At 42.6% G+C, this 16,989-nt stretch overlaps 1 protein-coding gene across 1 annotated transcript in view; it reads left to right on the forward strand.

Moving 5' to 3' along the window:
* The window catches only part of LOC309721056 (uncharacterized protein), a 63,185-nt gene that overhangs the window by 37,057 nt on the left and 9,139 nt on the right, over window positions 1-16,989 (forward strand). The window contains exons 29-34 of the mRNA XM_082558399.1: window positions 2,053-2,079; window positions 2,221-2,307; window positions 12,157-12,192; window positions 15,402-15,455; window positions 15,544-15,597; window positions 16,240-16,275. Coding sequence (XP_082414525.1) covers window positions 2,053-2,079; window positions 2,221-2,307; window positions 12,157-12,192; window positions 15,402-15,455; window positions 15,544-15,597; window positions 16,240-16,275 — 294 coding nt within the window. The remainder of the gene's footprint in view (window positions 1-2,052; window positions 2,080-2,220; window positions 2,308-12,156; window positions 12,193-15,401; window positions 15,456-15,543; window positions 15,598-16,239; window positions 16,276-16,989) is intronic.

A 16,989-nucleotide genomic window follows, 5' to 3' on the forward strand; every position in this document is an offset into this window, starting at 1 on the left:
TGGTAACTGTGCAGGGGCGGGTCTAGCAAAGTTTTGCCAGGGGGGCAGGTAGGGCATTAACAGGGAGAGGGGGCACAAAGAAATACTTTTCTTTCTTATTCTCATTTAAAATGTCTCACTTTTAATAAATAATTATCTGAATCTCACAACCAAAGTTTTTATCTGACGTAAAATGTACAGAAATCATACATATACCAACAAGACTGTACATCACTGTCACAACAGCGTCTGTTTTCATTCAAAGGCTTTATGGCTTTAAGACCTGGGGGGCCGGTCTCCAGTCAAAATGCAGATTTTTTGTCCCAGTCCAGCCTTGGGCACGACACGCAGTGAACTAATCTGAGCAGGTGCATTAAAAAATAAATGGCCGGGCCAGCGGTGCACATCGCAAATTAGCTCGCATACACACATTAGTTGTGCCGCTTCTTAATGTCGGTATCTTAGCTAACAACCCCAACTACCAGATCAACTTGTAACTGGCTAAAAGTAACTACCGGTGAGAGGGACGTTGTTAGCTGGCAGTTTTTTCAAGCGATGTTTAAATTTCCACATTCTGACACTTCAAATGCTTCAGCAGCTGTCCGCTCAGCGCAGCATCAGCACCACGGAAATACACGGATACATCCGAAGACTCGATACTGATCAAACCAGAAAGCTTTAAAGAGCAGCTGGGTTTATCTTGCATTAACTGGCTGGTTTAATGCCAGTTAATGCGACATCGAAATGCAGCTGATTGAACTGAAAAGCTCGACACTGTGGGGTCAGTTTGCAGAAGTTTGCAGAACTATGAACGCAGCTGGAATCCACAGCTGTGCGTGTTCATGGAGCTGCATGTTCACCTGCTGGACGTCACTACCTGACAAGTTTAACTGTCTTCAGAACATTGCAGAGGCCTTACTGACAGTGTTTGGCTCTACATGTCTGTGTGAGCAGATTTTCTCTCACATGAGTCCTCAGGTAGCCTCTGAATGCTGGACACTCGGAGACCTGTGTCTCTGAGTGGGAGACCAGAGATCACATTAACATGTGTGTCTCTGTATTAACAAACATGCCATATTGGCTCAGTTTATTTTTCTTATCATTGTTGGGAGGAGACCATAAATAGCATTTGTATTTTCTGTTGTACAGTTCATTTGCTGTTATGGATAAAAAGTCTTTTTTTGTTTCTAAATAGCTGATAACTATTCGCTAATAGCTGCCAACATCTGCGAACAAATATAATTCTGTAAAGTTGATCTATATAGTGAGTAACTGTTCATATAGAGCGTTATTAAATTCATTGCTAATGCAGTCATATGGCACAATGACCTCTGAGGGAATTTATAGGCACTCATCATCAGAAAGGTTGCCGACCCCTGTTCTACAAGATGCACATAGATGTCACTGAACTGGAGCTCTGGGAGAGACATTGGCACTTTTAGGTATTTTAGGTATTTACATAAAGCTGCCAGAGCAAAATATGGATCACAAGTCCCTAAAATTCATTGTTTCTCTTCATATGTTTGTTTTTCGAGTAGTTGCTTGATATAGGCGAGAAAAATACTTTTCCTACAGCACCACCTACTGTCCACTTCTGACCATATTTTGCATGCCAGGGTAGTGAGTCAGTCATGTGACTGAAAACTCTGGATAGGTCTATGCTGCTGGGGACTTCCCATGATGCACTTGGTGTTTCTTCTTCACTCACCTTTATTTCACTCACCATGTCTTTATACATAACTCTGAATTTAATCGTTACTTATTTTAAAGCTTTGACTCTTGTCCTCCATGTACTTTTATCTCGTCCTTTTATCCTGCCGTCCTCCACTCACTCCCTAACCGATTGCAGAAGATGGCCGCTCCTCCCTGAGCCTGGTTCTGCCAGAGGTTTCTTCCTGTTTAAAGGGAGCTTTTCCTTCCTACTGTCGCCATTGGGGTCGTTTGATTGTTCTCTCTGTTTTATTGGAGGGTCATTACCTTTCAATATGAAGCACTTTAGTATGACTGTTGTTGTGAGTGGCAGTATATAAATAAAAGTGAATTGAAATAAATTTCACTGTTTTGTTCCTCTAGGGACCACAAGGACCATCGGGGCCTAAGGTGAGAACAAACTATGATATTACCCACTTTCTACGGTTATTAAATTTGCCTCTAGTTATATGTTGTCAATATCATATCATATCATTGATTTTATGTAGGAAAGTGTAAGGATTGTATTGTATCTCTTACCTTTTAACTCAGGGAGAGCCAGGAATTGGAATCCGAGGAGAAAAGGGAGCAACGGGTCAGAAAGGCGACAAGGGAGACAGAGGCCATCTTGGACTTCCTGTAAGTTCACTGGACATTCTGTCTGTTCATAATAACCAACATTCAAAATACATCTTAGCTGTCTCATATTGAAAATTGATGCAAATGATGTTTGAGTTGATTTGTAATGGGATAATCTGAAAATGAATTTTTGGGTTGTTATTCTTTCACACTGGTTTGCACTCACATTAAAATAATCATCAGTTTTAGGTCAAACTTTTACATCAAACTACCAAAACTCTTGAACCACTGGCATAATCAAAAAAATTCAATGGTTTCTTCAACTCTGTGCTTTTTCAGTGATATCATTACAGTCATTACAGTAATGCCAGGTTGGCCACGACAATCTCTGCAAGCAACACAGAAAACAACAAAAAACAGTTAAAAGAAAACCCTCAAACTGTTAGATAAAAAAAACGTCGTCACACTCACTTTCTCTTCTCTCAACCAACTTTTGGCTGCTGTGACCCTATGCCTTGAATTACTGTAATCATCCTAATATCACTGAAATGAGTCACTGCGTTCAGGAACCATTGAAATTCTTACAATTTACCTGCTGGTTCAGGAGTTACAGAAAATACAGATGTTAAAAACATGTTGCAAAACACCAGAGAAAGGTTCAAAGGCTTCAGAGGGCTGACGACACCATTTCAGTTGCTCTCAGTCACTTATAGATTGAGGAATTGAGTTTTTCACATGATAGCAAGATGTTGTTGCATTATCATTAATCGTGAAATTATTGGCTCTATCAAGGTCCCAAGGATTTGCTTTGTAAGTTGAATTTGGGATTCCTGCTTTTATTTCTCTGATAATAATAAGCTGTAGCTCTTATTTCTTTTTTTATCCTAGTGATTATTTTTAGACAGTGAGATAATGCTGAACTTTAAGTCCTGGTATGATTTTAATACTTTTTATATTTTTAGAACCAGTTTTTTCTTATATTTAAATATTTTTGCTGTCTTTGCCTTAATGCCTTAATTTAGTTTTTCCTTGTCTCTTTTTGTCTTGATGCTAATTATCTTCTGTTTACTTCTTGTTTTATTTTTAAGGCTAGTTTTCTGTTGTCTCATTTTAGATTTCTCTTCTCTTTATCGTCCTTTTTTCCTCTTCCTGTTAGTGATCTGTTAGTTTTTGTTGTTGTTGCCTGTGTTTGAGTCTGATTCTAGAAAGCAGGTTCAGCAAACAGAGTCTAACAACTGACTTTTCAGTTCTAAAATAGGTTAATCATACTTACTTAAATCAACTGTGAGTATGTTCACCTTGAATATGTGTGTGAGTACAAGAAAAAGCCATTTTCAGAGGAGCACCAGTACCAGGAGTCTCCGTAGTATCGTGTAGTAACTGAGGCTGGACTGAGTCAGTGTGGCCCGGTCCAGCACTTCCATATTAACAAAACAGTAGAAGACAAAAGCGTATTACTTAAAGCTTGAATTTTAACAGATAGAGCTGAACATTTTTATTTCAGCTTTAACTTAACAAGGACAAAATGCAGTTAATAAAAACAGAAGATAAAAATATGGATCAAACATGTACCTGCGTATTAGTCAGACCAACCAACACTGGTTTAAGTGAAGTTCAGTGGAGCCTGCTGAGGTCCTTGGCTTTAACTGAGACATTATAATACAGCGCGTGAAATAAGCATTGAATATAAAGGTGCTATTGACATGAAATTCCCACCAGATTTAGTAGCAACCCATTCAATTGACACATCCAAAACAACTCAAACCATAAATGTTCATAAATTCTGTGTACTAATCAAAAAGGAGTGTTATGGAAGTTTAGTGCATTAAATAAAAGAGGTGACACTGCTCAGTTTCCATTTGAGCGCTTTATTCTTGCAAGAAGGAATTCAGCCAGCACGAGGCAATTGTGGGGTTGTAGTGAGGATACAAACTGACCCTCCATATAAGGGGTCCTCCCCCATTTTTACTACTACTCTTCTGTAAGGCAGAAACACGTCACTTTACACAGGTCACCTACAGTTCAACAGCATATATGAAACAGATAAATTAAACCAGCTAAATTTCTTGTCCAGAGACAGGAAGTAGGACAAGTTGAAGTTTAAAGGGCTGTAAAACCAGATACCACCAGGTGATCCGGGCGTTGGCATCTTTCATACGGTGAAGCCATTGCAGCAGGGCGTGGTCTGAGCAGAGGGTGTATGAGCGCCCCAGCAGGTAATAACAAAGAGAGTTGACCATCGAGGCGTCAGTCTGGAGAATAAAGGGGGGGGGGGGGGGAGTCAGGACTGTGAGCAGCTGCTCCCCACATAGCCATTTTTACCTGCACAAACTCCACCTGCCACGACTCCGTCCACTGGACCAGGTCTGAAGCACCCATTCGGGTGAGCTCAATTAAGGGGAAGGTCAGGTCTGCAAACCCAGGCACGAACCAGTGGTAGTACCCTGTCAGCCCCAAGAACTGTCTCACTTCCTTTTTGATCTTGGCAATTGCTGCTGTTTTTTTCCATCTGTGGACACACCTTCCTTCCCCCAAGTGCTACCCTAGATACTGTACCTCCCTCCGTCCAACTGCACACTTCTTTGGGTTGGCCATGAGCCCCACCTGCCTCAGGGACTCCAGGACTGCAGTCACCCGCTGCACATGCTCCGACTAGGTGTCACTATGGATGATAACATCATCCAAGTAGGCGGCAGCATTACAGCGTGCAGCCACAGCACCCAGTCCATGAGGCTCTGGAAGGTGGCCTGGGCTCCAAACAAACCGAACAGAAGGGTGACGAACTGGTACAAACCGTGCGGAGTGGAGAAGGCCGTTTTTTCCTTGGACTCTGCAGATAAGGGAATCTGCCAATAGCCCTTGGCTGAATCCAGTTTTGTGAAAAAGCGGGCCGTGCCCAACCAGACCAGGAGCTCATTGAAACGGGCATGGGGTAAACATCAAAGCGTGACACCTCACTCACTTTGCAATAGTCACACACAGAACGGGATAGACCCATCCTTCTTCATGACCAGAACGACAGGGCTACACCACGCTGTTTGACTCTTCTGTTACTCCCATCCACAGCATCTCAGCCAAATACCTCTGAACAATTTGACTTTTATGTTCAGGTAGCCTGTATGGCAGTGAACGTGCCATCATGCCAGGTTGTGTATGAAAATGGTGCTCGATGAGACTCATATGGCCGAGTGGGGGGGAGAACACATCTGCAACAATCCGCCAACATCCGCTCTCTAGGTCTGTGCGACATGGTTATCACAATGGAGGGAGGCAGGAATGGTGGCATTTGGTACCTCTGGCCCCAGCTCGTCTCTGTCACCAGGCTCACCAGAGAAGCGGCTGCAGTCTCTCTCCATGCTTTGAAGAGGTTGAGGTGATATGCATGGACCCTCCATTGTCCGACCATATCACTTCATAGTCGACATCCCCCACTCGCCGTGGGACCACCAAGGGCCCTTGCTACTTGGCAAGTAATTTTGAGCTGGAGAAGGGAAGCAATACAAGCACTTTATCTCCCTGTTAAAATTGCCTGATTCTAGCCCCTCTGTTGTACAGATGTTAACATCACGCAAATTCTCCCATGACAACCTCCCAAAAGTGTGTTTTGCTCACAAATCCAGAACGTACTGAATCTCATTTTTCATTGGACTCAGACCTTCCTCCAGTTTTCTCTAATAAGGTTGAGCACCCCTTGCAGCTTCCTGAAAATCCCTTGGTGGAAGCCTGGGGCACCTCCCACACTGCAAACAACAGAGGGTCTAACCAGCGATCTCAATTATGTTCATCCTCGTGAATGAGCTTCCGAGTCACGGACTTTAAAGTCTTATTCAGCCGCTCCACCACTCCTTCAGTCTGAGGGTGGTAGACATTCAGGGTGCGAGACATGAACGATCAGCCCTGGTCAGTCAATATCTCTTTCGGGATGCCAACATGGGAGATGATCTGCAACAGCGCCTGCGCAGCGGCACTGCTTCTGGGTATTGCGTTACATAATCCACCTGACTAAATAAATGGTAAATGGTAAATGGCCTGTATTTATATAGCGCTTTACTATCGCTTTACAAAGTGATAGCTGCGTCACTACGTGGTGACGCAAACTAGAGGAAAAACCTTTTTTCCTGATAGCTCTCTGTTATACTCTTGATCTGCATGGGCCCCCAACCCCTATACAGGAAGTCTGTTTCAGCTCTTGGTCCTATGAGTCTTACCCAATAGGTATGCAGAGGTCAACTGCTAACCCAGATAAGAAGAAAACTGAGTAGCCTTGCAGATCAAATACTGTCAGTCCCATTGGTTTACGGTAGCTCCCCTATTGATCATGGCACTTGTAATTTCTGAGGAAAGGGCCCAAGGGAAGATTATTTTAACAGGCTAGGGTAAACTGTAAAAGCTATTTGCACTGATCAAAATCAGTACTCAGACTTTTACCTTTACTGTCTAACAAAGAGTTAAAAAGTGAAGGTCCACAATTTAGACTTTAATTGCCAGAAAGCAAAAGCAAAGGCAAATAGTAATAATCATAAAACACTTGAACTATATGTAAACTATACGTATCTAATTAACCTGGTCTGAGCTAATGCTGATTTTGTTCTTATCTTTGGTGGGGAGAGCTTGGAGAAAGGATGAGCACAACCTAAAGATCCACTTATCCCCATGTTCTGAGTTGATGGTAATCACCCTACAGGAAAGCAGCTGGGGATTCAGGGGGAGTAAGATGAACCAAACTCCTTCTGAATGAACCATCACAGCAAAATTGAGCAGATGAAAAGCCAAAAAGTACAAAACCAGTTTGCATGTTCACAGTTCAGGCTGTGGCTTTCCACTGTGTGAACTTCTCATCTCATAGAAGACAAAAGGGAAGAACCCCAAATCGCCCCTCATTTTTAAACTGCTCACCCTTTCTCCCCATTCGCCCACTGGACATCACATCTGAAGTGACATCTAACCTCACCCCCGGGGACATCCAATGACATTATTAACGTCTAATCGCCCAATGTCCACCCACACGTTATCATGCTCTCTCTATCGGACTTACAACATTTAAACTTTCAACTTTAAATCAAATCAAATCAAATCAAATCACTTTTATTGTCACATCACATGTGCAGGTACATTGGTACAGCACATGTGAGTGAAATTCTTGTGTGCGAGCTTCACAAGCAACAGAGTTGTGCAAAATACAATAATGTAAACAAGCAAAATACAAGAATGGCTACATCTGAAACGAATAAATATATGTACAATATATAATAGTGTATGCATTTCTGGATGTGTATACTAAATATTTTCTACGTGTGTGTGTGTGTGTGTGTGTGTGTGTGTGTGTGTGTGTACACATATTTTACAAATTAAATAGAGTAAACAATAAATAAAATATATAAAATAAATAAAATAAAATATACAGAGTGAGACATGTGCAAAACAGTGGCATTACTGTACAGTATGGAGTGCATAATGTTAAAGTTCCAGTAGTGAAGCTGAGGTGTCTATGACGTGTTCAACAGTCTGATGGCCTGGTGGAAGAAGCTGTCTCTCAGTCTGCTGGTACGGGACCAGATGCTGCAGAACCTCCTTCCTGATGGAAGCAGTCTGAACAGTTTATGGCTGGGGTGACTGGAGTCCTTGATGATCCTCCCCGCTTTCCTCAGGCACCGCTTCCTGTAGATGTCTTGGAGGGAGGGAAGCTCACCTCCAATTATCCGTTCAGAGCACCGCACTACTCTCTGGAGAGCTTTGCAGTTGTAGGCGGTGCTGTTGCCATACCAGGTGGTGATGCATCCAGTGAGGATGCTCTCAATGGCACAGTGATAGAAGGTCCTGAGGATGCGGGGGCTCATGCCGAATCTTTTCAGTCTCCTGAGAAAGAAGAGGCGCTGCTGCGCCTTCTTCACTGTTTTGTTTGTGTGTACTGACCACGTAAGATCCTCAGCCAGATGTACTCCAAGGAACCGGAAGCTGCTCACTCTCTCCACAGCAGCGCCGTTGATGGTGATGGGGGTGTGTACTTCTCTGCACCTCCGGAAGTCCACTATCAACTCCTTTGTCTTTGCGACGTTGAGGGTGAGATGGTTGTCTTGACACCAGTGGGTCAGGGCGCTGACCTCCTCCCTGTAAGCTGTCTCATCACTGTTGGTGATAAGACCCACCACTGTAGTGTCGTCCGCAAACTTCACAATGATGTTGGAGTTGTTAGTGGCTGTGCAGTCGTAGGTGTAGAGTGAGTACAGGAGAGGGCTCAGTACACACCCCTGTGGAGCACCAGTGTTCAGTGTGACGGGGGATGAGGTGATGCTGCCCAGTCTGACCACTTGGCGTCTGTCAGACAGGAAGCTAAGGATCCAGCTGCAGAGGGAGCTGCTCAGTCCTAGATCCTGCAGTTTCCTGTCCAGCTTCGAGGGAACGATGGTATTGAATGCTGAGCTGTAATCTACAAACAGCATTCTCACATACGTGTCTCTCTTCTCCAGGTGTGACAGGGCAGTGTGTAGTGTCAGGGCTATGGCATCATCAGTGGACCTGTTGTGGCGGTATGCGAACTGTAGAGGGTCCAGTGAGTCGGGTAGTGCAGAGCAGATGAAGTCCCTGACCAGCTTCTCGAAGCATTTGCTTACGATGGGGGTCAGGGCTACAGGTCGCCAGTCGTTCAATGAGGAGATGGTGGAGGATTTGGGTACAGGGACGATGGTGGCCATTTTGAAGCAGGCTGGGACTACAGACAGAGAGAGGGAAAGGTTGAAGATGTGCGTGAACACTCCAGCCAGCTGAGCCGCGCATGACTTGAGGACGCGGCCGGGAATCCCGCCCGGACCAGTAGCTTTGCGTGCGTTCACCTTCCTGAAGCACCTCCGCACATCCTCCTCAGACACAGTGTGCGCCCTGACGTCATCCGCGGTGCGCACACTGTCCGGTCTCATGGTGTTCGCTGTGTCGAATCTAGCGTAGAATACGTTTAGATCCTCACACAGAGAGGCCGTGGTCTGCGGTGTGCTGGTTTTCCCTCTAAAGTCTGTGATCGTGTTTAGTCCCTGCCACATACTCTGAGGGTTGTCAAACTGTTGCTCCACCCTGTCCCTGTACTCACGTTTGGCTGCTTTGATCGTCTTCCGGAGTTGGTAATGTGCGTGTTTGTAGTCCGATGTGTTCGCGGAGGCAAAGGCGGTGCTCTGTGCCACGCGAACATCTCCGTTAATCCAGGGTTTTTGATTTGGGAAGGATTTAACTGTTCTGGATGGGACGACATCTTCCACACATTTCCTGATAAATCCGCAGACTGAGTCTGTGTATTCATCAATGTCCCTAGCAGCCACGTGAAACATTTCCCAGTCCGCGTGATCAAAACAGTCCCGCAGCGCAGACTCCGATTGGTCTGTCCAACAGTGCACCGCCCTCCGGGTTGGAGCTTCCTGTTTCAGCTTCTGCCTGTAGGCGGGCAGGAGCAGGATGGAGCGGTGATCTGATTGGCCGAATGGGGCGCGGGGGAGGGCTTTGTACGCATCCCGGAAAGAGGTGTAGCAGTGGTCGAGTAGCCGATCTCCACGAGTGTTAAAGTGGATGTGTTGGTGGAGTTTGGGTGAGACTTTCTTCAGGTTTCCCTTATTAAAGTCTCCGGCTGTGATAAACGCTGCCTCTGGGTGTGCGGTTTCCTCGCTGCTTATCGCGCTGTACAGTTCCCTGAGTGCTCGGTCAGTGTCGGCTTGTGGGGGAATGTAAACAGCCGTAATAATCACTGCTGTAAATTCCCTCGGTAGCCAGAATGGCCGGCACTTAATCATCAGGTACTCCAGGTCCGGTGAGCAGAAGGATTTGACCGGGTGCACGTTCGCATAATCACACCAGCTGTTGTTGATCATGAAACACACACCACCACGTCTGCTTTCCCCAGTAAGATCCTGTGACCTGTCCGCGCGATGCACGGAGAACCCCGGTAGTTGTATTGCGGAGTCCGGTACTTTGTCCGATAGCCAGGTTTCTGTGAGGCAGATCACGCAGCAGTCCCGCATCTCTCGCTGGAATGAGATCCGTGCCCGAAGCTCGCACAGCTTGTTCTCCAGAGACTGCACATTAGCCAGTAATAAACTGGGTAACGGTGGTCTGTTAGTGCGCCGTCTCAGTCGAACCAGAACGCCAGATCTTCTCCCTCTGCGTCGGCGTTTGCGGCCTCCAGGGCCAGAGAACAAAGGCGTCTCAGGTGAGATGGATGGGGGGTCTGCAAACGGAGCGTCCGTGTTGCAAAACTTGAACTCCGGAAAGTTATAAGAAAGACAGTCTTTTATGTCCAGTAAGGTTTGTCGGTCGTACACAAGGAGACATGTGCTACTCGCGAAAAAATGAAGGAAAAGTAAAATTAAACACAGAAAAAAGCTGTTGCTTGGGGGAGCTCGCGACAAGGCTGCCATACTCGGCGCCATCTTGAATCACCTACTTCAAACCACTTCATTACATTTTCATCTTTCACCTGTCATTCTTAACATAGAAAATGCATTTACACACTCAGTCACATATCAATACAATTCACTTTGTTTCATTTAGCTTATGTATTTCTACTTCAGTTAGATTTGTGTTTAGCACATTTTCACATGAACATTCATTGTAACATCATCTCAGTGAGGCCTGAATCATTGTTATTCTATTTTCTGATTCATTATACTGGTTAACTTAAACATATTTACAACTAATTAACAATCAGTAAAACCACTTATAAATGATGGTTCCGTGTTTGACAGTTACAATCTTTTTTCTCTCCTTCTCCTCTTACCTCTTACATGAATCCCATCATGCGTTCTCTTTCTCTGTGACCTTTAACACAGATAAACTAGGGCAAAGGTTGAATCATTCATTACTATGATTTACTCATCCACATACTGTACTTCATTCTACATTTCTATGGATTCATTTACATGCTTCATTGTAGCCTCTATATGCTTTCCTATATATAATTCTAGATGTTTTATTCCACTTTTTGTTTAAAGTGTGGTGAGGACATATCCTGATTAACATCGACTCCAAGATTTCCAAGAGTTAAATAGGAGAAAATTCACAAACAGGACCTGAAAAATATATGAGGCCCTTCAGCTGACCCACTTTTTACTATTGTGTCATCAAAAATGTTCTTGGTGGAAAGGTGGTTGACAAGAAACCATCCTTAAACAGGAGGAAATAGCTGGAGTCTGTATGTATCAATAGTAAAAGGTTTCATGGACTGATGAATCCAGATTGTACATTTTTGGTTGAAATTGTTCTATATTAGGACACACACACACACACACACACACACACACACACACACACACACACAGATAAGCAGAAGAGATGTGTGAATCTAACAACAATTTATGACTGTGTGTAAAGCTCTGCTTCAACACTGGCTGAGTGTTCTCCTTTCTAACTTTGCAGTGTCTTTATGTTGCAGTGTAAATGCCTTGAGCCAAGTGGCATCACAGCTTTAATGAATATAATATAATTGAATTAAATTTAATTTTTTATTATAATCTTTCTAAAATGGACCATGTTGCTGTAAATCTTTGGCTTTACAAAGAATTTATGGTTTATGTCACACTCAATAAGTTTCATTTATAGCCAGTGCTCATGTCAGTATAGAAGTAAATTTTATTTTTAAAATGGTAAAATATGCCTTTGATATAATCACAGTGAAATTTAGAACAGCCATCACTGCGAAGAAAAACATGATGCCATCACCCACTATGACCAAATCACTCACTCTTCCGCTTCATCACTTTCATCGCTCATCTGTTGTGATCATCTGAATATGTTTTTGAAGTCACTTGAGTCGCTGCTTCACTCACGCCTCCTTCCCCCATCTCCCCATCCAACTCTGACTACCCTCCCCATCTACCTACCACCTCGTCCCCTCATCATCTCTGCTCTCTAACTGTGTACAACACTATACAGGGGGCTCATGGGTTAGACGGCAGACCAGGTGCAGTGGTGAGTGGTGCAAGTCACATTCCAATCCCTTTCTCTTTCTCCTCTTCTTCCTCCCTTCTACTCCCAACTATTGCCTGCTTGATGTCCTTAATGCCTGCTTGTTGTATACTGTATGCTTGCTTTGTTGCTACCCATGCTTGTCTTAATATTTTTCATTCTAAAGAAACTCTGTGAGGACAGGAGTGCACAGAGTTGGGTTTGGAGGATACAGTGGCACTGAGAACGTATTATCTATATGGTGATATATGGGAAGTAATTATTTGATCCCCTGCTGAATTTCTAATTTTGCTCACACAAATAAATGAACAGTCTCTTTTATTAAGACAATAAACAATAAACCTATATATGTAGCTAGATATATATGACTAATGATAGATAGTGCTGTGATTGGATGTTAATCTCCCTGCAGACCACATGACCATAAAATATGGCAGATGCCACCACAGAGTTACAGAAGGTCTTCGGGAGTTCCCTTGCAATCCAAAAGACTGGAGTCTTCAGATACAGTCTACTTTGTCAGTTTATTGGTCAGGTCAACACCCAAGTACTCATAAGAGTCCACTGTCTCAATCTTAATTCCCTGGATGTTCATTGCTATAGGTGTAAGATGTTTCTGCCTGCGAAGGCCCATCTCCAGCACAAACTGGAGGTGGTTTTCCCAGTGTTGAATAGACAGTTTTGCTGCATCAGCCAAAACAGTCCCCATCAGTTCTCTTTACTCTCAGTCATCAGAGAATTCTTGCTGGAAGTAATTGACCGAGTTTTAAGAGACATCTGTGCTGTATTGGGGTGCCTGTACAGACACACATGTCTGAAATCCTACGTACTGATGGACGCTGGTGAGATAGTTCAGGATCCATGTAGTGAGATGATGGTCCACACCTGTATACTCCAGCTAGTCTCTGCGAGTGTGGTCAGGGCAGGAGTGGTGTTCAAAGCACTGGAGAAATCAAAGAACATGATTCTCACAGGTTTCCCAGCCCTTTCCAGGTGAGCAAGTCGGTTGTCGGTTTCTTCCTCTTGAAAGGGAGTTTTTCCTTCCCACTGTTGCCAAAATGCTTGTTCACAGGGTGTCATCTGATGGTTGGGGTGACTCTGTGTAGGGTCTTGCATTATTAAGCATGCTGAGTCGAGTGTTGTTGTGATTTGGTGCTATATAAATAGCACCAAACCAAGGGCAGCACGGTGGCACGGTGGTTAGCACTGTAGCTAATTCCAGCTTTTGTCTTTTCCCTGACGTCCTTTGAGAGCTTTGGTTTTGCCCATCATGGTGGAGAGGTTGATTCTGTGGACAGGTGTGGTTTCTACACATAAAGAGTTAAGATCAAAAGAGAATGAATGATTTATTGGAGTCAGAATTCAAATCAAATCATTTTATAATTTTGATGTAATGTGTTTTCTTCTGCATTTTTGGTTAATATTCGGTCTCTCTCCATTAAAATGAAACTACCATCATAATTAGAGGCTGTCCATTTCTATGTAAGTTACAAATGTACAAAGTAGGGGATCAATTATTTATTTCCACCAACATAGTTAGATAGCGAGTTACTATAACTAAAAAGTTTTCTTCGTACTTTGTGTTGATAGTAAATTTCCCCTTAAATGGTGGTGTACATGTACAGCAGCAGAATTGAGTGTGTGCATTGTGACCATGAAAACTTGCAAATCTTCTCTGCCAAACAACTTAGTCTGCTGTTGAGCTTCTGGTACCCCGGGTGAAAGTCTGCTACCTGATTATTACTTGTCAATGACAAAACTGATCATTGACAATCATCCATCTGTTTTGAGTATTACCAACACAAATTACCTAGAACTGTTTAGTTACAATGACTCACCATCTTAGTATGTTCATCACAATTTTCCAAAAACATATCAATATTCTTTGTGTTCGTTTGCATTTTAATTCTTTACACAATCAGCAATAAACCCTTAAAATTTTAAGCCAACTTCACCCAATTCAAAACAGGCTTATTACAGATTCCTGGTTTCCTTCCTTTTAGTTTGCAAGTTTTTATGTTCAACATGTCTGCCTGCTTTCCTAGAATAGAAAATCAAGCTAGAATAGAAATATGTATATTTCCTTATCAATTACTGTCCATCAAATCTCATAACCTCTGTTTTCACTCTGGTTTTTTTTATTCAAAAAAAGATTTGAATAATGGCTTGTCTACAGGCAGTTGTGTAAGTTTCCAGAGTTGACAAAAGAAATTAGCCTGTGCATAAAGATGGACATACAAATGAAACTAATTTAGGCAATAGATGTTCAAATTGCTTTCAAAGTAAATTATCTGTAGGAGGTAAGCTCTTTAACTGTATTACCATTATAAAAAGAAATAAAAACTTGTTATTCAGTTTGTTTCTTGTAAAAAGGGAAACTCATCAATGACTCCTGCTAAGCTGATTAGGTATGAAGAAATTTCAATTATTTTTTCCCTATTTTAATTAAACTCCCTCAACTACTTTTCTAAGTATCAGTAACCTGAAAATTTAAACCATAAATCCATACGGTTATGAGATATAACCACATCTCATACAGGCCCAGCCACCACAAGCACCTGAGAGATCTTGGAATTTGAAGCTGTTTATGTGTTATGGCAAGTTGTTTTCCAGATCGTCTTAACTATTCCAAACTATTCAGTGTCTTGTAAGCGATTGCCAACAAAACAACTTGCCAGCTCGTATAGAATGCCATTATAGTGTCAGTACTCCAACTCTGATCATACCTTAACAGTTTCCTGCTTCCTGGCCCTCCTAGTACCAACGTCAGGCTGCAAAGCTGCCATTGCTGGAAAGTATGCAAATAAGCATGCAGAGATACCTGTGCTGCATGTTTAAATATCATGTAGTACACGTGGACAGCTGCATTACAGACAGGGGTGCACATGCTGGATATGCCTAAGATGCAAGATCTTCCTCTCCAATCTTGATTCATACTTAGACAGAAGGCTGCAACCTTGACATTTTATTCATTTTCCCTCGTTTAATACAGTTTGGACAGTAGTTCAACAAGCTTGGTATATGCTACAAGTACCAGCAGAAAATTACCTTGTAGAAATGTTCTGTTATCTCAGATTTGTGAAGAACTGGTTTAAATGCTCCAAGATACATTGTACCAGAAAGCTTGTTGATTTACTGATTTGAGGCATTTGATGATCCTGACTATTCTGTTTGTAGATCCTACTATTTACTTTCCTTAACATGTTTTAAAGGGTCTAGTAGGACCTGCAGGTGTGCCAGGGCCAGCAGGACCAAAGGGAGAGACAGTGAGTAACTTTTTTTTTTATTCTAAAAGATGCATCGAGTTTAAGATCAGGCGGCATGTACAGGTGATGGTTTCTGTCACAACTACAGGGTGAAAAGGGTGATCCTGGAATTCCAGGACCAACAGGGCCGCAAGGCATCCCCGTAAGTCTGTGTGTGTGTGTGTGTGTGTGTGTGTGTGTGTGTGCGTGTACGTGCGTGTGTGTGAGAGTGTGTGTTCGGGGGGGGGGGGGGGGGGGGGGGGTTAACATTGGTAACATTTTAATTTGCATTTGCATCCTTCACAGCAATATGATTTACACATCAAAGGGTAGGGAGGCGAACTGTGCTGGTGAAAGATAAGATCAAGTACTATCCATACAGTACAATCCTAAAGAAGGCCATTTGTTCCTGCTATCAATGACACTGCAAGAGTTCAAGAAACAATTCATGCCAATGTTTGCATTTGTTACGCTTCAAACTCATGCGGCAGCTACACACTGCTGTCACAAACACATCTACTGGGATTTCAGTTTTGTGTGGGACGATGCTTCAGTTTCATTTTCACTCACTGTTTGGTTAAATGTAAAGCTGTTTCAAAGCTGTTTAGTAAAGATATGGAAAAATGTTTGTGTGTATTAAAAGCGTATGGAATGAGTTTATTCCATATTAACACAGTGGCATCACTTTTTTATGGAGAGTACTGTATTTGGCAAAATAACAACAGTGATAAAAACATGTGTCCTTATTCCCCAAATGCAGTCATATGGCACAGTCCCCAATGTGACATCTGATTTCTTTTTACAGGGATTAGTAGGACCACAGGGACTCAAGGGAAATCAGGTAACATACTGTCTGCAGTGTTTGGCCTATTATAAAAATAAAGTAACTAACGTGATTGTGGCTGATCATCTGTGCACACACACATGTGTAATTTCATTTATTAAGTAGTTTATGTTGGTAAATATTATTACCACAGTTGGAATTTACATCCACAAAATTGTTGTTGAAATTTCTTTCTGAGAAACTCTGACAATGTTCTTTCTAATATATACAGATAATATCTGAATTTCAATAAATAAATGTTCTCTTTGATATTATGCATAAAAGTAAAGATCAGTGAGTCATAGTTTAGGCAAAATGTTTGGTTTGCAGGGGATTTGTTTTGAACCCAATGGTCACTTGGAGGCATCTCGATGTCAGGCTTACTGTTAAAACAGTCATAATCAATTTTAGTTCCAGTGCTAATGTTAAACTATTCTAACAATATCCTCAGTGACATCCTCTAAAGCACCTTTGTTTTTAGTGGAACTAAAGAGAAAAAACTGTTTTATGAATTAAAACATCATTGTGTGCTGGTCACATACCCACCCCTCAGAGAATGCCTGTTTCCTTCCCATTAACCTGTGACAATTAATATTTCCACTTCCATTTTGTTTTATCTTTGTGGGCTCTTTCAGCACGTTCAACTGGCCACACTTCCAGTGTACACATACAGAAACCCAAACAATCCACCTAAATGTGAATATCCAGTTGAAAGTGTTGAAGCTGTGAGAT

The sequence above is a fragment of the Aulonocara stuartgranti genome (assembly GCF_965226115.1).
Source record: "Aulonocara stuartgranti genome assembly, chromosome: 13".
In the NCBI taxonomy this organism is placed as follows: domain Eukaryota; kingdom Metazoa; phylum Chordata; class Actinopteri; order Cichliformes; family Cichlidae; genus Aulonocara; species Aulonocara stuartgranti.